Consider the following 20,255-nt stretch of genomic DNA (forward strand, 5'->3'; position numbering starts at 1 on the left):
TGCCGGCATTGAATCCCTCGAAGTCGACATCGAATGCAGTCTCCGCTTTTCCGCAGTGGCTGGGACCAGAAACAAACTATCTTATCACTATGGTTTGATACTTACCCTGCAACAGGAAATAAAACCCTTCCTGAAGCTAAAAACACGCCTCGGGACGTCCCACGGGAGTGGAAACTCTTTATCTCGCTGCGCATTAGCGTCGGCGCAATTTGCCTACGCCAGGGAAAAGCACCACAGGGGCTAGACTGAGGCTCGGACCCGACGACTCTGTTTGACAGGCTCTCTAGCCTGACAGCACGATAAGAAGATGTCCACACAAAGTTGCGGGGAATCGAGACTGATTGGTACAAGGCCGGTCCTAACTTTCCCAAATCCAGCCTGGGGCGGGTGAGGATTCAGTTGAAGCGAATAGGAAGCCGGTGGTGATGGTTGGAGAACTCGCACGCGGGTCATCGATCCGGGCTGGATGCTCTCAAAAGGACCGGCTGCTGATTATGGGCGGCGACATAGTATTTAAATACTGGCGGGCGCCCAGTTGTGTTTCTACAGATGTGCGCGTTGGCTTGGGATTAGTTTGAATCTCCACGCCTCCATAGACTTTTCCCGATGGCGATTTACGAGAGCAAGAAGATCGAGATGGGATTACCAGAGAAAGGATCCGCGGAGCCTGTGGTCGACAGTGACGAGGATCAGGTTGCGACGGTCATCGACAACAATGATCAGTTGAAACGGCACTTGGGCAATCGGCAGATCCAGTTGATTGCTATCGGTGGATCAATTGGAACAGCTACCTTTGTAAGTATCACATCGGGCTTGACGAAAGGTGGGCCTGGCAGTTTGTTCCTTGCATACACAATCTACTCGTGTATGATGGGGCTAGTTAACAACTGCATGGCCGAGATGGCGGTCTTCATGCCCGTTAGTGGTGCTTTCATTCGCATGGCTGGCAAGTGGGTGGATGAGTCGTTTGGTTTCTGGGCTGGTTGGAACTTCTTTCTCTACGAGGTACTATTGATTCCATTTGAGATATCGGCTCTCAATCTCGTGTTGACGTTCTGGCGGGATGACATCCCGGTGGAGGCAGTTGTGGCTGCTTGTATTGTCATCTATTTGTAAGTTGTTTCTTTGCGTGCGATGCCACACTGGCTGCTAACAGGTTCAAGTATTCTCAATGCGTTCACTGTGAAGTGGTACGGAGAAGCAGAGTTCTGGCTCGCCACAGGCAAAGTTATCCTCATTCTCATCGTGTTCCTCTTCACCTTCATCACTATGGTCGGTGGAAACCCCAAACACGACGCCTATGGTTTTCGATACTGGAATAACCCGGGCTCATTCGCGGAATACATCACAACTGGTCCCCTGGGCCGATTCGAAGGATTTCTTGGTGCCGTTTGGAGTGCCTCGTTTACCATTGTCGGCCCCGAGTACATGTCTATGGTAGCTGGAGAAACCAAATTGCCCCGAAGGTACCTCAAGACTGCCTTCAAGACGACCTATGCGCGATTCGCCTTCTTCTTCATTGGAAGTGCCCTCTGTGTGGGAATCGTTATCCCCTACAACGACAAGACTCTCCTCGATATTCTCTCTGGTTCATCCGGTGGCTCTGGTACCGCCGCGGCGTCGCCATATGTGATTGCCATGAACAACCTGGGCATCACGGTGCTCCCGCATATTACCAATGCCTTGCTCGTGACTAGTATCTTCTCCGCTGGCAACGCGTACACCTATTACGGCACCCGCAGTCTCTACGGTCTGTCTCTACAGGGCCAAGCTCCTAAGATTCTGCGTAAGTGCACCAAGAAGGGTGTTCCAATCTACTGCCTCTGCATTGTCATCGTCTTTCCCTTCTTGGCGTTCCTGAATGTGTCCAGCAGCTCAGCCAAGGTGCTGACTTGGCTTACAAACATCATCACTGCGGCCCAGGTCATTGACTACATCATCATCTGCATCACCTACATTTTCTTCTACCGCGCCTTGCGGGCGCAGAACATTGACCGCCGGACGCTGCCGTACTTTGGCTACTTCCAGCCATATTCGGCATGGATCGGTCTGGTCTGGATGACGATGGTGGTCTGCACATACGGCTACACGACCTTCTTGCCGGGCAAATGGACTGTCAGCGATTTCTTCACGTATTACACAATGGTCCTTCTCGCACCGGTGCTGTTCTTCGGCTGGAAGCTTCTCAAGCGGACCAAGTTCATCAAGGCGCACGAGGCGGATCTTGTGTGGGATCGACCTGTCATTGATGCATATGAGGCTAGCTTTATGGAGTATGCCCCTGGATTTTGGACGGAGATTGCACAGATGTTTGGATTTCTACGCAGCCGGCGAGAGAAGCGGCAGTTTTAGACCGATGTCATGTCGCTAGACGCTTCTTTATAGTGTTTGGAAATCAATCGTTCCCGTTGAGACAATTGAACGTATTATCAGTCGTATTTATCATCTGAGCATTCCCCGCAGTCTCCTTATCTACCAGCTCAATTGATTTCGAGGGGCTCCTACCTAGTGGTTGTTATTTACTTAAGTATATACTACCCTGAGGTAGTGTATGTTAATAGTATCGGCGTAGCGACCTCAGGCGGCATCACCATAGATCGAAACTTTCCCAATCCAACGCTAAATACGTACAGACGATCTCATCCATTCCGCCGACGATGCTGGCCGAGTTTCCCTCGGGGTTCTGACTACCGGGTGGATAATGTGTGGGGGCAGAGAGCCCGTGTTTGGTCGGACCGAGTCCGACGTCAACTAGCGCGGGGGTTGACGGGGTCCTTCTGCGGTTACGGTGGATGCCACTCCGCGCTGGGGTAGCATTCGGCAGTGTGCTGCTCGCCTGGACGACGGGATTCTCTACTGTTGACAAGCAGGTACCCCCCTGGGTAGTTGGAGGCGATCGGCATGTCACGGTGCCCCTTGCGGCGTGGCAGCCTTCCATAAATTGTCAGCTCCCCCGCCTTTTCGACCTCTCGATCTGCTCCAGTTTCCAGCTGCGACACCTTTGCGCGCATCCCTCTAGCCAAGATGTACTTCCCCAAAGTCGGCGACCGCGTGGAGGACCTCGACACGCCCTCCATGATCGTGGATCTCGATCTCATGGAGGCGAACATCCAGAAGCTGATGAACAAGCTCCTGCCCACCGGCCTCAACATCCGTCCCCACCTGAAGACCACCAAGAGCGCCATTCTCGCCAACAAGCTCGCCAAGGCCGGTGCAAAGGGAGGCTGCGTGGCCAAGATCAGCGAGGCCGAGGCCATTGCCGCGGCAGGCTTCGACGATCTTCTCATCACTTGCGAGATCGTGGGCCCCGTCAAGGTGCAGCGGTTGGTTGAGCTGTATCGCAAGCACCCGAAGATCCGGATCGTCGTGGACAGCGAGGTCGGAGCATCGGCAATTAATGACGCCCTGGCGAACTCGGGCATCCAGAAACCCATTACAACCCTCATTGACCTGGACGTCGGTCTTCACCGCACCGGCGTCAAGCCCGGCGAGCCGGCTCTCGCCCTAGCACGACATGTCGGTGGATTGAAGCATCTGAAGCTGATCGGTGTGCAAGGATATGAGGGCCATTTACAGCACTTGCATGATTACGAGGACCGCAAGAAGCAATGCCTGGAGTCGATGTCTACCTTGGTGGGCACCGCGGAGGCCTTCCGTCAGGCCGGCTTCCCCATCGAGGTCGTCACCACCGGTGGCACTGGTACTGCTGAATTCTGCGCCAGCGTGCCAGGTGTGACCGAGCTGCAGCCAGGTTCGTTTATCTTCATGGACGTCGATTACCGCAACGCCGTCGGCTCGTTCTTCTCGCATAGTCTTGTCCTGCTATCGACTGTGATCAGTCAACAGGGCCCCCGGGCCGTCACCATTGACACAGGCCTCAAGTCCTTGACGACTGATAGCGGTCTGGCAGAGTGCAAGGACTCAAGATACGAGTATGGCGTGCTGGGTGATGAGCACGGTTCATTGATGTGGGAGGAGGGCTCCCCGGCCCTGAAGGTTGGCGATCGTGTCGAGATGCTTCCCAGCCACATTGACCCGACTGTCAACCTGCACGACTTCTACTATGCCCATCGTAACGGGGTGATTCAAGAGATTTGGCCCGTTGACTCCCGGGGGCAAGGTGCAATAATCAGAGATCGTGGACCATTTTTATATATGCATACATACTAGAGCTGTTGTTTTGGGCATTTTAATTGAATGAAAAAAGATATAGACTAGGAGATGCTATTTTGGCAATTACCATAAATTGCTAGCGTATAATTTCCTCCATCTCCTGCCTATACATTGTAAGATCGCATGGTTGCAAGCGCTGTGGGTCGGCTCGGCTCCGGTCTCCACCGCGTGTCAAGCGCAGGGCGGAGAAAAGTCTATTGTCGCGCTTAAAGCGATCAGTTCGTCTGAAAAATGATTCACTGTGCTTGATAGCTTCGACATAGTGTAGTCGAAACCTACGAGCTCTGTGAACACAATGGAGGACTTCGAAGTCTCCTCGCGGAATAGCACGGCTGATCTACAGGAAGCCAATCTACCTCCAGTGGACCGAGGCCGTGGGGCGTGGGGTTTCCTTGCGGCGTGCTTCATGATCGAAGCTTTGATCTGGGGTAATTCTGACCTGACTTGTCTTGATAAAGGTACTCATAGTACTCTTTGCTTACTGTTCGTTCGCAGGATTCACATTCTCCTATGGAATCTTCCAGGATTACTACAGTACTCATGAGCCTTTCAGAAGCTCTGGCGACATTGCCGTCGTCGGCACTTGCGCCATGGTGAGTTCGAAAAACCAGCATTCCGTTGTCTATGCCGTATTGACAGTTGATAGGGTATCTCCTATATGTTGCTCCCAGTCGCCTTTATCCTGCTCCAGGCAGTTCCCCGTCTCAAGCTGTGGGCCGCCCCGCTGGGCTTCCTTATTATGTGCCTTGCTCTGGCGCTGAGCTCCTTCGCGACCAGTACTGCGCATCTTGTTGTTTCTCAAGGTGTGGCTTATGGTATTGGCGCAAGCCTGGCGTACGCACCCACCATTGTTTTCATGGACGACTGGTTCGTGCAAAGAAAAGGGCTCGCATTTGGCATCATGTGGGTAAGTCGCCAACAAGTCCCCATAGCCATCTTATCTCCCAGTGATAAGAAATAAATACTGATATGTGAATAGGCTGGAACCGGTTTGTCCGGAGTCATTCTTCCGATTGTGCTGCAGTGGCTTCTGAATACCTTCGGCCATCAGACGGCGCTTCGCGCCTGGTCCATTGTCCTGCTGGTCATGGGAGGCCCACTCCTCTACTTCGTCCGTCCACGACTTCCAATCTCCCGAAATTCACGCTCTCGCCCATTGGATTTCCGCTTCTTGTTGAACTCGACGTTCGTGATCTATGAGACGGGCAACATCCTCGAGGCGATGGGGTACTTCCTTCCTACGATCTACCTTCCCTCCTACGCCCGCAGCCTCGGCGCAAGTAGCATTCAAGCGACATTAACCGTCATGCTATTCAACCTTGCCTCAGTCTTCGGCTGTATCATCATGGGCTCCATGGTCGACCGGTATCACGCCACGACATGCATCCTAAGCTCGACGGTCGGAAGCACGATTGCCGTGTTCTTGATCTGGGGTTTTGCCGACACCTTGGCGCCGCTATACGTCTTTTGCATTTTCTATGGTCTTTTCGCTGGATGCTTCACGTCGACCTGGCCGGCTATCGTTCATGAAGTGCGGAAGAAGAGTATGTATGTCGATCCAAGTATTGTTTTCGGATTCTTGTCGACTGGTCGGGGGATCGGGAATGTAGTCAGTGGGCCGCTCAGTGAGGCGCTGCTGAAGAATAATGCCTGGAAGGGCGTGGCTACGAAGGCTTATGGGACTGGTTATGGACCTTTGATTGTCTTCACTGGAATTTCTGCCCTCCTTGGTGGCTTGGGCATTGTTATGAGATCCTCTAAGCTTTCCTAGGGACTGTGTCGGGCCGTTCGAAAGAAACAGATTCATTCGGTGCCTACAGACGAGAATTTCGAAGATGAAGAAGGAAGGAGAAAAAAGAAAGTCCGCCAGAAAAGAGGGCTTAAGTACCCAGCAAACGCGCACCAGCAAACGCGTAGTGCAAACGACCCAAAATTATGCCTCAGGCCCCCTTCCACGAGATGAAGCTATTCCCAGGTTCATCCGTCACAGGGACCACAAAAGCGAGGAACGTTCTTTGAGATAGACAGACCCATGGAAAATTGTGGGTGCAAAATTATGGAGATTGATGCTTCCGCACCCCCGTCATGGCTTCGCTTAGATATATACAGAACTAGAACAACTTGATCAAACATGGTGCCAGTATTGACGTGAAATATGTACAGTGAGAGTCGAAAACAGATTCCCCTTCTGGCACACATAGGTAACCAGGTTTCTCGGCTCGTACCGGAAACCACGCTAGGTCATCTTTGGTTACTCTGTAAACAACCCCTGCTTTAGCCGTATCACGTCTCAGAATGTATTTGGTTTCAACGTGCAATGAGTCACTGTAAAATACTGGAAAAACCACATAGAAGGTTCTAGGTGAACTTCTCGAAGGTGGGGGAGGGAGATCTGGCGATCTGGCTTGATTCTGCCCATCATTCGCCTTTCTTTCATTTCCACTGCAGCCTCCGTCTTCTCTTCATTTACCTTTTACATGACGAAAGCTGTATCGCTGCCGTAGAGAGTTAACTCTGGTAGGGCAATAAGGTTCTTGTTTGTGTTGCCCCATGGATACTGCTCACTCCTCCCGTTTCTATTCGCTCATGGTGCCTCATTAAAGTCGGAACCGCCAATGTAAGCTGACGCGGTGTCCAGACATCCGATCGTGTGTAGATATGAGCAGCAGCCCATATCACGCTGACTACATCTCTCAGCCCCAGGAGCTTGAACCACGGGAGCAGGATTCACAATATGCGCCTACCCCTGGATACTTCCGAAGCCCTTATGCTACGCGATCTGCTTGTAGTCCTTCCCCATCTATACTGCTCGACAATGAACCCAGCCCCGCACGTCGATGTCGACAGGATACTCTACCATTGCTCCAGGAACCCGAATGGGAAGAAGGCAAGACATACGACGAATCTCCACCAAGCTGCATCCACTACTTCATAAAGTGGCGGGTCGCCCTCAACAAGGAGGCCGTGGTGAAGGACACAGAAGAAGACTTGGTCTTGGCCCCAAGCGCCTACTGGCCGTTATTCCTGGAACAGAAGCTACAGACTGTCGTACGAGAGAAACTCTCCCGCAACAAGAGGGTCAGGATCGACGACGGCGATTATCATGTCAGTCAATGATCGGTCCCAGCATGATTTGACTAAGCGCTTTAACAAGACCGACATTGTCTGGACACCGATCGAAAAACAACTCCGGATGTGGTCGAGTCACTTTTGTCGTGGCAAGAGACTCACACTGACGGTGTGTTTCAACTATGTAGAGGATTGCAATACTCTATCTGCTGGACGGAAGGGGGAAAAGAGAGGGAAATATTCTGTCACAAAGAGGATGCTCGAAGATCGAGATGCACAGCTAGATGCTGAAGAGAATGCATGTGGCCAGCAAGCAATTTGGCGCCGCGTTTACGACTTGATGAAATGTGATTCAGCCGCATGCCACCTAGGCCCTTACTGTTGGTTGGATCCCGTGGGGAGAAAGCATTACCGACTCTGCACACATACCTTAAGTGACTCGTCACCTACGCCGAGAAAGGCGGCGTTCTGGGGACGCACAAAGATGTTCCTGATGAGATCCGGGATGATATATACATGGACGAGCAGCAGAGGCAAGAGAAAGAAAAGTCTTCCGTCTCACCCCACTGGTCTGGACATAACAGCTCCTAAGCGGTCTGATGGTTCGGCTAATCCGAAAACTATGGGCCCACTGAATATCCCAGGGTACAGAGACGTAGCCGTCAAAGAATACGGTGAGTGGCTTGCCTCAAGTGTAGAGGATGACACTCTTAAGGCTGCATTCCGGCAAGCGTGCGATGTAGCGTTGTCAGACGGCTTTGACCTTGAGCACATCTACCAGGACCAAAACCCACAATTCTTCGTCGGGAAGGGCATCAAACCCGGAATTGATCGAAGTTTCGTAGAGAATATTCGTGAATGGGTTGAAAACGTGAAGAAAGCGATGCCGGTTCTTGAGGCGATATAGAAAGGATAGTTTTGGCGTTTGGTTCGGCTTGGCGTTTTATTGCTTGCGATCTGACACATTCCTCGTGCTAGATGAAGTGGGGCTCTCTATTTTAATGTACAAGGTGATCGATTTTCTTCAATTTATCCAACTGCAAGCCAAATTCCTCGCTCGAGTATGATCCTTGAAAGCTACTCGCCTGGCCAGTCCCCAGGCATTGTCTTAGCTGGTCGCGCGACTAAAGCCCAAAAATCCCCTACAAAAGCATCAGATGGTTCAGATAGCCATACATACCAGTCTTCCGGGTTTGGACCATAAGCTATGCCAGTCAACCGGTGTAACCCCTCATTGAAGTCCCTTTGAACATTTCCGCTTTTCCAAATGCGTCTCTCCTTTGCTCCCAGAGCTTTCAAATCCTGGCCAGCGGCTTTCATACCTTTCAGCCAGGTCCGAATACCCACATGGAACTCTTCCTGGTCAAGCCACAGAACTTGGTTAAACTCTGGGAGGGATACCTGGGAAGCCAGATACCCCTCCAAAAATGCGATAAATAGAGTTTTGCCATCGACTATTTGATGAACATCCACACCAACCCGCAGGAAGTCGAAAAACAAAGTATTCCACGACTCGCAAATAGCTTGCCATCTTGCGTGACAGTGGGTTCTGGCAGGCCGAGAGAATCTTTGGTATCCATTGCAGATGTCCAGATTTCTTCGGCAAGACATTTGTAGGAAGGCCCGACTGTTTCCTTGCTTTTGCGCGACACAATGCATCAAGGTCGTTTCTTTTGAGGTCAACGGTAAAGTACACTTTGTCTGGAAGTCTTGGGCTTCTGAGGTGTCTTTACCGAGGACCGTTTTAACCAAGTCGGGGGTATTGTTTGATTCTTCAGCATAGTAGGAATATTCAGCATCAAAGATGATCTTCGATGCCACCGATATCCGCACCCACCGTGGCATTTGATAAAGCATGGGACAACAGTGTTGCTGCAAAAATATGAATTCTTCAGAGGTGCCATGAAACTCGGATAATATTCCTTCGACTGCGTCTTGGGCATTTCCATATATGAGGTCGCGTGAATGTCGAAGTAAGGGGCGTAGGAATGGTAAAAGCGGGTAGTCTTTATTAGATGCCGCATGTCTCCCATTCTCTAAGAGGAGGCGAAGAGGTGTCTTCAACGTGGAAAATCCACCTTCGATAGATGGGTCCACTCCTTGGTCCAGGAGGAACTCAACCACATGTTCATTTCTATCAACGCAGATCACATACTGACAAGTCAGTACGAAAAGCCAAGACGCGATTAAACGAATATAGCACTTACATGAAGTAGACTCCGTCCGTTACCCTGTGAGCGGAAGAGTGGCGAGAGTTGTCCTGAGGCAAAGAGGTCCTGGAAATCTTTTACAGTTCCTTGCTTGAAATAATAATCAAGTTCACTACTCCAGCGAACCCCATTGTATGTTCGAAGACTCCAATCCCATCCGAAGGGAGTTTTTATGCCAGATATTTCCAATACTCGAGATGTCATCCAGTAGGGGCCGCGGAGAAGCCAAAGACGGCTTTTGCGATGGTTAACCCCTTCTTGTTCCAATTTTGAGCTCCCCACCAATGTCCCGGTTGGAGCCAGGTTCTTGTCTTGGAACAGTGATTAGTTTCAAGGAAGAAAATCACCAAGATGGACCCACAATGAGGCGCTGAAACAGGTTCTGCAACAGCTGTGTGTGAGGAGACTATCCCCAGATTTCTTATCTCCTCAGCGATGAAATTCGGTTGAGCCTGTATGAGCGCTCTAGTTTTATCAGCACAAAGCCATCTCAGTCATCTAATACGAAGACGTACCTGGTATAACACTGCTGGGATAACATAAGTAGCCGAACCACGTTATGGAGCTTTGAAGCGTGCTTCTCAATCTTCCTTTCGCGTATCGCCAATTTTGCGGCTTGGTAGGACCTGCGCAGTCCGCTGGATGAGCCAACGTGTTGCAATAAGTCCTTGCAAAGTGCCTCCAAGTCATCCGCAGCGACTTTACAGTATCGCAAACTTTGTGAAACATGCTGGCTCTCTATCAGGTCTAGCGACCCAGATCTTCGTGATGAGTCGCCGTCAACGTCAGCCATTATGAGGCCGAGGATCTCGACTTCTCTTAGTAGCGATCTGAGATCATCTGGTGCATCGCGCATCGAATCCCAGTAGCCTGTAAGTGTCTGAACAGACTTGCCGACTTGGACTGCAAGGGTCGCAAATGTAATGGCGCTAGACACGACCCCTACCAGTTCAGCCATGATGTCGATGAGTGAAAGGTTGATATCGAGAGGTGGAGATGAGAGCGAGCTTTGTTGCTTCGCAGAGCTTGTAAAAACATTCGAGGTTGAGAATTTGCGCCGACGGGTGAGAATGAGATCGTGCGCTCCGCCTTGCTGTCAGCCCCAAATGCGCCTCTAAAATAGCACCGAGCTTCATCGGGGTGGGGTGCCCTCAGCCTATTAAGAGAACCATTTTAGCGCCCAGTACCCCAGTCGTTCTGCTTATTAGGTCTCGAGCCCAGAAGCTTGAGTTGCTTTGTTATACTTGCCGCTTTTACGCATGCATCGCCCTGATCTAGTGTTGGCAGTCATATATTTATTAGGCGCCACGAAGACATTTGCAATTGGTGCCAAGTGAGACAATCTATCAGACGTAGCGTGTTTCAGGTGAAAACTTCAAAGCCAAATTGTGGTAGAATCCCGAACGTCAGGTATCCCAAGCTTCAATGGTCACCCCGGCGTGCCGAAAGTGACCTCTAGCACTCTCCTCTCTTGCTCCGACCTTATTAACACACCAGCCAAGAAAGCCGCCAAATCCTTGGTCTGGATCTTCTTCATAGTACTTCCAATTGCGCCTAATGAAACCCTTAAGCTCGGCGAAGGACTCTTCAATTGGGTTGAGGTCTGGCGAATAGGGAGGGAGATAAACCAAATTAACTCCAGCGTCAGCACACATCTGTGCAATACGTTCAGAGTGGTGAAACGATGCGTTATCCATGACCAGGACGGACTTCGGCTCCGGCCATCTTCCGCAGTGCCTAAGAAGCTGATCGATGAAATCTTCGAACACAGTGGCATTCGTTGAGCCGCGAAAGACGCGAGAAAGCAGAATGCCATCTTGGGCATAGGCAGGTGGTAATACTTGATACCGGTCATCACGATGGAACTGTGACACTTGTAGGGGGGCTACAGCGAGAGGTGACCAGCCTGTTCGTCTGAACCCGATCCGTTTGTCACATCCAGACTCATCAACGTAGACTAGGTGGTATGACTCGAATTCCGAGAGGTAAGCCCCCACGCACCAGAGGACATCCGCTACATAGTGACCTAGGTAGTAAACCTCAAATCAAAACATGGTTTCAAGAATTCCTCGTGACTTGAATCTCTCGGGGAGACTCAGTTGGATTGCAAAATTCTATAGCACACCACAAGAATAACACCGGCTCCGTCGCAAGCCATTTCCACTAAATTCGTTTATCTTACACATCCAAACACCAGGATTCACATACGTGCGGTCAACGCTGCATCTGCTAATCTCATCATGCTTGCTCCGTTTCCATCGCTTCCTCGCGCCACATCTCATTGCGAACCATAGCGTCCCGCGCCGCAATACTGGCCCTACGTTTTAGCCTTGCGGATGTGTCATTTTGATCTCCCTTCATTCCTTTCGGACCGCCCCCATCTGCCCTTTTTTGGATTTCGGGCCGAGTGGGCACTTCGCTTCGAGTGGGTTTTCCGTTCTGACTTGAAATTTTGAGCTGAGCAGGAACGTCAATCCCGGCTGGCAGCGTTGAACTGGCATCGCCAGTAGAGGAGGTGGTGGCGGCGGCAGTGCCTTTGACGGGGCTTTGTTCGGACCGGTTCATCTCTTGCATCTTTTGCATGTCTTGAGAATCTGGTTCAGTTGTTTGATCAGATCCCGGGAGAACACTGCGACGCGGCCTTCCACGCGGGCGTGGAGCAGAGTTTGGATTTGACCCTGACGCTTGGGACTCTCCGTTGCGCTGAGGTTTCTGTGAGGTCGGAACTGTACCATCGGTCGACTTTCTGGGCCGGCCGGGACCTCTCCGCTCAGGGTTTTGATTTCCCTCCTTTCGCAGCTGAGTGAGACGTTGCCGCTTCGCCGGGCTCTGCTCAGGATTACTCGGCCTCCATTCTCGGTCGTTGGGTGGGGCATAAGGATCTTGTTGCCGCGGAGTCGACCTGTCCTGTGCTAATTCTCTCAGAGGGATATGATGCCCATTGACGGCGTATTCCCCAGTAATCGATATATCATCCCCCATGTCTTCTTCGTCGAACGAATCCGCGACAGTCAAGGTGTTTCGACCGGAAAACGTATCGTCCCAGCCACGTTTCCGCCCGGCTTGTAATAAATCGGGACTTTGCACTTGCGGCAGCGCTCCTTCCAAGCCAAACATATAGTCCGGTGTGTGTGGTTTTGATTCTTCGGCCAAGCGGGCCTTCAGTTTCAACGCCTCGATCTCCAGCTTGAGTTTTTCGATCTCGTCCGACTTGATCTTCAACTCTTTCAATACGGTCGCGATCATGTCGAAATTCGTTCCGTTTGTGGCCCCGGTTTCCCCCACATACCGGTTTGGGCCACTCAGTTCGATTCGAAGAGCTGTGAACGAGTGTTTGAGGTCTGACATGGTGTCCTGCAGGTTGTTCACTGAGCTCGAGATTTGATCGATACTTCGTCCCTGATGTTGCATGTGTTGCTGCATCATAGGTTCCATGGAGCGAAAATCGGTTGCGCCAGCAGGAACAAGGGCATCATCATGGATCGAGCTACGGGCACTGCGCAGGGGCTCTTTCGGCGGCGGGTTGATTAATTTCTCGATTGCCCCCTGTTTAAAGACGGGCTCGGTGGGACGCATCGACACGACTTCCCTAAAGGCAACTTTGGACATTTTCCAAATGAAGATCGGACTTCAAAAAGCGTAAGCAAAGAGAACAGTCGCGGTAATCCAAGAAGTAAGCCGATTGAACACATGCCAGATAACATACCCATTATCCATTTCCACCAGTACACCCAGCTTTGATGAGGTAGGACACATTCTGCAACATGCCTCCTGTGCGATGCGACCCCTGATCAGACTCGCGTCGGACGTCTCAGGGATCCTCTTGCGTTGCGAGGACACTGAGATACGGTCAGAGTCGACGCTCAGCCATGCCGTTGCCGTGGCATAGAAACTGGAAACCTCAGCCCATTCATTTTCCAAGACAGCCAACGAGCTGAAGCAACGTCGGCAGTGGCAGATGACTGACGGGCGCGTAAGACTGGCGAAATCCATGGTTGATGCGACACAGGAGACTCGAAGAATGCGAAATTGCGGCTTCAAGCCCACGCATCCAATTGATGACTCAGCGGTCCAGGCCATCCGGTACGCTAGCCCGATTAGGATATCGTCAAGGAACGGGTGCGCGGTTACCTCATCAGTTTGAGAAGCGCCAGGGCTAGAGGATGGGTAACGCGAATATTTTAACGTGGACGGGCTGGTATGAAATTATTCCATGTCTTTTTCAGCCTTGTATTGCAAACAGTGATACATCTATAGTCTTGTCATAGCTACTGTTCGTTTTGGGACTGATACCACAATAAGTCCAATTCTTTCATTTGCAGTGGTTCCCCGCAATTTACGCACGTGACTTCTACATCTGGTCCCCGCGCCTTCGCGCCGAGTTTCCGCAGCGATAAGACGAGCACAGGCCTCCATGAGTCGCTCATTAAGCTGGTTTTGTCGCCCTTTTGCGGCTACTCGACCGGGAATTTCTTCTTCTTTGTCTCTTCACGGATTTCTTCGATCTCGCCCCGCCATGGCTACTGCTCAATTGTCTACGATTTCCCCGCAAGCCCCGGCTTCTGGCCGCGCGAACACCTGGCAGGGCGCAGGCGCAGCGGAGTTTGATCTACGAAGTATGGCACTGGACGAGGTTTGTTACTGTGCCTGGACTTACTTTTTACGCTCTAGGTGATACCATGACCAAGCCCACGCCATCCATGCTCGATGCCATTTGCCAGACGACATTGCTGGACGACGTGTTCAACGAGGACCCTACCACCAACGAACTACAAAGCTACGTGGCGCAGCGGACAAAGCATGAGGATGGACTCCTAGTCCTCTCAGGGACAATGGGCAACCAGGTGGCTATTCGAACTCATCTGACGCAGCCTCCGCATTCTGTTCTGTGTGACCATCGATCCCACATCATCTGCTATGAGGCCGGTGGCGTTAGTGCCTGGACTGGAGCTACGGTACAAACCGTGGTACCGAAGAACGGTATCCATCTCACCCTAGAAGACATCCAGAAGCATGCAGTCCTCGACGACAACATTCACTACTGCCCGACCAAGCTTATTAGCTTGGAAAACACCCTCGATGGTATGATCATGCCTTTGACCGAATCCCGCCGTATAGTCGAGTGGGCACACGCAAACGATATCAAGGTACACTTGGATGGTGCGCGACTTTGGGAAGCAGTCGTGTCTGGTGCAGGAAGCCTCGAGGAGTATACTAGTCTATTTGACAGCGTAAGTTTGTGTTTCTCCAAGGGCCTTGGTGCGCCAATGGGAAGCATTATTGTGGGATCTCAAGTATTCATCAAAAAGGCCCGCTGGTTCCGTAAGTCCATTGGAGGTGGTGCCCGCCAGACGGGCATATATGCTGCGGCTGCCCGGGTTGCCCTCGACGAAACCTTTGGCAAGGATCCGAACGGCAAGACCGGCCTATTACCTGCGACTCACGCCAAAGCTAAGCAAGTAGCTCAGATGTGGACTGGTCGAGGGGGGAAGCTGCAATATCCCGTGCACACCAACATGGTCTGGCTGAATCTGGAGGCGTCTGGTGTAGGGCCTAATGATCTGGCTGTAATTGGACAGGATAAAGGATTGAGATTGCTCGGCGGACGAGTAGTCGTCCACTACCGTAAGTACTAACTAGCATTCTAGTCTGAGTATCCTCTTTGTTTGTGCGGGCTGGAAATGGCTCAACTTTTGCTGACGAATCACAGAGGTGTCAGACGAGGCGATCACACGCCTGGGTGAGGTGTTCGACATAGCGATGAAGGGAGACTTCCAACGGAGCAATGACCAAAGCCGGCCCTACGGAAGTAGCAAGCCTTAAAGACAGTGGGATCGTATAGATAGTCACGGAGGAATCTTGTATATACTACAGTTGTATACCTACTAGGTATAGAGCATTTTGCTCCAAATAAGCTCCGATCGCAGCTGCCTAGACCCATGGGTGACCCCCCTCCCGCGCCCGAACCATCCAATCATCTCCCAAAATCTTAGTCATCTCAGGCACCGAATCGCTGCCTGAAAGCCTTAGCGCCTAGACGTTCGTTGCGGCTCGCTTTTTTGTTTCTCGGACGACGACCTCGCAGGATCTGTCCCGGCCCCCTTCCAGGTCCATTGCTGCGCCAGAACCGACCCTGGAAACAGGTTGGTGGGCTGTGTAAGTCCTGTCCAGCTGATTCTTGCCTCGTTCAAGATCAAGTCTCGTCAAAACAAACGGTGCGATCCAGCACCTACAAAAGCTCCAAAGCTAACCTGTGGCCGTGTTCTTTTGCAGAGATACTTGTCCGCGTCCGCCGATACCCTGATAATCGAGCGAAACAAACAAGAAATCGGTCGTATTCAATGAATCGGCTCAGCCATACATACTCTCACTAAGCACATACGCGGTCGTTCAGCCGACACCGACAACCGGTACGCCTACCTCCAGGCGACCTCTGTGAGACCCTCGCGATTCTGCTTTGGCATCTCGAGGTGCCACGGGGTCATTCAGGATAACTGCAGAACCAGTCACTCTTCTGCATTGTTGACCGACCCTGGAAAGACTGCCGCGAACGCTCACTTTCAATCGTGGCTCACCTGCCCTACCCCAGCATCATCCATCCACCCTCGCCAGGGTTTTCGGACACTCTTGCAATATTGAATATCTGTTTGACACATACGTCTTGCCATCTGCAACATACACCTTTCCATTCCTCTGCCTCATTTCCTTTGTCGTGACAGTTCACCCCGGTGAACGCTCTCGTGACAGTTTCTCCGACCCGTCCTGGCACCCGCCGCAAGGTACATAAACCCCCTGGTCCCCGGAGTTGCGTCGTCCAGGATTTACTCACAGGCCGTCTCAGGCCGTGCCGTGTATTCATAACCCTTTTCATGCCATTTTCCTGCAAATCTCCACCTCATTTACCCACGACGTCCGCCATCTGTAGTTTTGCCTATTCCCCACTGCCTCCTCCGTTTTTAGCGTGCTGCATCAATTTCTATCTACTTCTATCTTCGACACTGCATCATGGAAGCCACGCAAGAGTCGACTCAGCCATGTGCTGACCCTCGCCGAATGGGATTGAACAACTCAGGCCTCCACGAACAGGATCTTGCAGACATCATTTGTATTCTGCACCCGAACTCTCATGCCGCGCATGATGCAGTGGCCGCAACTGCAATACATGGAAGTCAACACATTCTCCAGAGAGATGTCTTGGATTATGAGACATCGGAAACGGCGGCTCTGGATGTGGCGCTGAGACTGTCCTCGAACGTCCATGACCTCGGCTCGGGATTCTGTTTCGGAAGAAATAAAGCTCGCTGTGATATCTTGCTAGCGGGCGATGATGAAGCTAAACGGGTTTCTAATAATCATTTCCGCATCTACCTGACCGGAGATGGTATCATCATGCTTCAAGACACATCAACCAACGGTACCATCGTGGACAACTGCCGCCTTCGCAAAACTCAGAAGGAGAACAGCCGCATGCTTACGAACGGCTCGGTCATCCAAGTTGTCACTGGGAATCAAGGCTCAGACGAGGTGCGGTTCGTTGTGCGAATGCCCTCGCGCGAAGGCTTCGCAATGCAGTACACGCAAAATGTGCTTCATTACTTCGAGCGTATCCAACGTGCAGTTACCGGCGCTGCACAAAACAAGACTCAACAATCCTCGAACCAGCCCGTCTTGTCTTGGTCGGTCGCAAACACATATGGCATGCATTGGACGGGTGGTTCAGTGTACAATGTGACGGGACAGATTGGAAAGGGCGCTTTTGCCACAGTCTACAAACTTGCAACCAAGCAACATGGTGCAATCTATGCTGCGAAGGAGCTTGACAAGCGTCGTTTCATGAAGAACGGTATTTTGGACCAGAAAGTCGACAACGAGATGAAGATCATGCGAGATCTCAAACATGTAGGTTTTTTTGTCGTCATTGGTGCAATGACACTTATATACTAATCCCTCTGTCTTTCTAGCCCAACATCGTTCAATACATCGACCATCATGAACATGACCGATGGATCTACATCATTATGGAATACGTCCCTGGTGGCGAATTGTCCACATATCTGTCAACTCATGGGAAAATTCGCGAGAGCATGGTGAGGACGATCGCGCGGCAGATTTTGCGGGCATTGCATTATCTTCATAAGCGTCGTATCACTCACCGTGATATAAAACCGGACAACATTCTGATTTCCTCTCTGGATCCCCTTCGAGTCAAGCTGTCCGATTTCGGTTTGTCCAAGGTCACGCAGGAAGAGACGTTCCTCAAAACCTTCTGCGGCACCTTGCTGTACTGCGCGCCCGAGGTTTACCCTGACTATGAGACATACCGACGAGGAGATGCTCGCAAGAGACGGCGTGTCGGAGACCCGTAAGTACCATTCGCTCATCCCATGCGTAGAATACCTCACTAATTTTTAGACCCCCCAAAACATCTCCTTACAGCCAATCTGTTGATATGTGGTCACTGGGTGCAGTCTTGTATCATATCTTGTGCGGGGTGCCGCCCTACACTGGTCGCGCCGAAGATCGCGGCCAGCAAATGCTTCGATGTATCATGGAGTCTGAGGCCGATTACGACATCTTGCGGAGAGAGGGCGTTTCGGAATCCGGAATCGATTTTGTTTCTAAGCTACTCCACCGCGATCCATATGCTAGACCCTCGGAGAGAGAATGCTTCCAGCATCCGTGGATCTCTGAGGTGTCGGATGTGGATGAGTACGAGGATGATGACATTCTGGCTGAAGTTCGCGAAGGTCTCTCGGTCATTGGCGAGGATGAGGAGCTGGATGCGTCGCAACTGTCTATCACGGATGACCGGACGTACACTCACAACGCCGATGGTGATGAGTCAAGCAGCAGCGAAGCGCTGGCAAAAAGGCCTCGCATCGAGTCAATCCCCGCCGACATACGCTACCCCTCGCTGCCCAACATCGAAAGCTTCCAGGACGGTCAAGTCGTTGCAGAAAACCATGCAAGACGTCTCTTTGGTGAAGTCACCTCGTCAGCACTGCGCAGTTCCTACGCACTCGGTCAGCCCGGCCAGTCTTGGGCCGGAGATCACCTTGAGGTCGAGGGCTTTGCTTCATCTGGTGAGTCGGTGAGCGATGAACACAGCGTCTACTCGATCATTTCTCTCCCGGAACACCCCTTTGGCGGCACTGCCCCCAGCCTGATGGGCGCGGAGAACCTCGTTGGACGACTGAACATGAATTCCTCGCATCCTTTCCTCCCTCCCCCGGCGGGCCCCGTTACTGAAACATCGACGCGGCAGACCACCCCTGGCGAGCCCAAGGAACCCACGAATCCACTGGCAAGTAGCACACCGCGCGAAGGACATGCGCCCGCCAGTTCCGATAATGCTGATACCACTCCCAAACCCCCGAAGCCGTCTCGTCGCCTCGACCTGGATCTCCCCGAGACAGCAAGTGAGTGTTCAAGCAGCAATAGTGCACCCTCCAGCCGGCCTGAGTCTACGCGACAAACGGGACAACCTGCCGGTGCATTCTACAACGCTGAGTTCGCAACCACGCTCGATGCCCAAACTGGCCAGGCGATCTTGGATGCGCAGCTTGATGAACAACTGCGTGCGGCTCAAGAGCCGTCCGAGCCCATCGTCCACCGACCTGATACGCCTAGCAGCGAGTTTACCAAACCGCCCAAGATCCTCGGTAGGATCAAGAGTCTTCCCGGCTCCATCTTCGACCTGAACATCCGTCTTGAGAACCGCCTCACATCGTGGGGCCGTGGACCTAATGCGACAGTCCGTCACGAGGACCGGATGGACGTGCGTATTCCTGCATACGCCCTGGAGCTCACCTTCTGGGCGCCTAAAATCGAATGCATGATTGCCGAGGGTCAGGACTGGATGCAAGTCCCCGGCGTTATGGCCGTTCTATCCACCAAAACTCGCAAATGCATCTGGGTGAATGGCGTCGAACTACGCAAAAGCGGCCCAGATGGCTTGCAGTTCGGCAAGTTGTACACGGGCGATGTGATCACGATCTACAAGCATAATGGACAATTCCTTGATCTGCGCTGCGAGTTCTATCATGGTGAAAGTGTCCGGACTCGTCCGACCGATGAGCCCGGGTTTGTGGTGCGACAAGCCCTAGTGGGCAAGTCGGACGGGGCGACGAACCGGATGCCAGTTCGGCAGGCCCAGTCGAAGGAGGGCGAATAATAGATGCGAATTTGGGTTGTTTCTCCGCTCTGCAGATAGATCGATAGTGCAAATGGACCATATGGTGTCAGTTTCATGTCGCACTGAAGAGGACCATCTCGCGAAGTCCACAATGGCATTGTCCGCATGCGGTGGATCTGTACAATTGTATACTTCGTTGATGGCGCATCGCGAGACAGACGATCTCCCGTCACGTCACCAATTCACGACCAGATCAAAAAACCCCATAGAAATTATCGAGGAAATTCGAACGGTATTCCGTCTAGCAGGTCTTGGTTGTATTTTTACTATATTGCGCCGTCACGCAGAGCTGTAGAACATCTCGATCGCTCCTGCCTGTCAACCCGACGGCGCCTTCTCTTGTCGCGCCGCATCTCCGCATCCGGCGCAACCACCAGCAACTTTCCCCACCAACGCCTTCCAACACCCCGCCGCCTGGCAATCGCGGAGCGCTTTCCGCCCGGCTCAATCCGTGGCAGACTTCAGCAGATCATTTAATCCCACCTCCCAGTCGCACGCCCTTACATCCGGTTCACATGTCATCCTGACCTCAAATCAGCGCCGACTCCTCGAGTCCTTCTCTCCTCTTCCGCATCGGCGATCGAACTTCGCAGCTCCATACTCGATTT

General features: G+C 52.0%; 7 protein-coding genes across 7 annotated transcripts; 5 read left to right on the plus strand and 2 right to left on the minus strand.

Annotated features, from left to right (window-relative positions):
- Positions 1–606: 606 nt before the first annotated feature.
- N7532_009909 (uncharacterized protein) lies at positions 607–2,352 on the plus strand (the record flags this gene model as incomplete). Its single annotated transcript, XM_056622400.1, has 2 exons — positions 607–1,112; positions 1,164–2,352. 2 exons carry the CDS (start codon positions 607–609, stop codon positions 2,350–2,352), a joined length of 1,695 nt encoding a protein of 564 aa, XP_056469816.1.
- Positions 2,353–3,024: 672 nt separating this feature from the next.
- N7532_009910 (DSD1 family PLP-dependent enzyme) lies at positions 3,025–4,170 on the plus strand (the record flags this gene model as incomplete). The annotated part of the gene is made up of 1 exon (XM_056622401.1): positions 3,025–4,170. The coding sequence occupies one exon, from the start codon at positions 3,025–3,027 to the stop codon at positions 4,168–4,170; it is 1,146 nt and encodes a 381-aa protein (XP_056469817.1).
- Positions 4,171–6,831: 2,661 nt separating this feature from the next.
- N7532_009911 (uncharacterized protein) lies at positions 6,832–7,290 on the plus strand (the record flags this gene model as incomplete). The annotated part of the gene is made up of 1 exon (XM_056622402.1): positions 6,832–7,290. The coding sequence occupies one exon, from the start codon at positions 6,832–6,834 to the stop codon at positions 7,288–7,290; it is 459 nt and encodes a 152-aa protein (XP_056469818.1).
- A 1,029-nt stretch (positions 7,291–8,319) lies between these two features.
- Positions 8,320–10,410, minus strand: N7532_009912 (uncharacterized protein; the record flags this gene model as incomplete). Its single annotated transcript, XM_056622403.1, has 4 exons — positions 8,320–9,396; positions 9,450–9,763; positions 9,800–9,834; positions 9,968–10,410. The coding sequence occupies 4 exons, from the start codon at positions 10,408–10,410 to the stop codon at positions 8,320–8,322; spliced, it is 1,869 nt and encodes a 622-aa protein (XP_056469819.1).
- Positions 10,411–11,690: 1,280 nt separating this feature from the next.
- Positions 11,691–13,879, minus strand: N7532_009913 (uncharacterized protein; the record flags this gene model as incomplete). The annotated part of the gene is made up of 3 exons (XM_056622404.1): positions 11,691–13,080; positions 13,159–13,608; positions 13,797–13,879. 3 exons carry the CDS (start codon positions 13,877–13,879, stop codon positions 11,691–11,693), a joined length of 1,923 nt encoding a protein of 640 aa, XP_056469820.1.
- An 89-nt stretch (positions 13,880–13,968) lies between these two features.
- Positions 13,969–15,275, plus strand: N7532_009914 (threonine aldolase GLY1; the record flags this gene model as incomplete). The annotated part of the gene is made up of 3 exons (XM_056622405.1): positions 13,969–14,068; positions 14,124–15,077; positions 15,163–15,275. The coding sequence occupies 3 exons, from the start codon at positions 13,969–13,971 to the stop codon at positions 15,273–15,275; spliced, it is 1,167 nt and encodes a 388-aa protein (XP_056469821.1).
- Positions 15,276–16,457: 1,182 nt separating this feature from the next.
- Positions 16,458–19,626, plus strand: N7532_009915 (CAMK family serine/threonine-protein kinase; the record flags this gene model as incomplete). The annotated part of the gene is made up of 3 exons (XM_056622406.1): positions 16,458–17,351; positions 17,414–17,814; positions 17,865–19,626. 3 exons carry the CDS (start codon positions 16,458–16,460, stop codon positions 19,624–19,626), a joined length of 3,057 nt encoding a protein of 1,018 aa, XP_056469822.1.
- Positions 19,627–20,255: the final 629 nt, after the last annotated feature.

This window comes from Penicillium argentinense, assembly GCF_028826775.1.
Source record: "Penicillium argentinense strain IBT 30761 chromosome Unknown utg000010l_segment0_segment0, whole genome shotgun sequence".
Lineage (NCBI taxonomy): Eukaryota > Fungi > Ascomycota > Eurotiomycetes > Eurotiales > Aspergillaceae > Penicillium > Penicillium argentinense.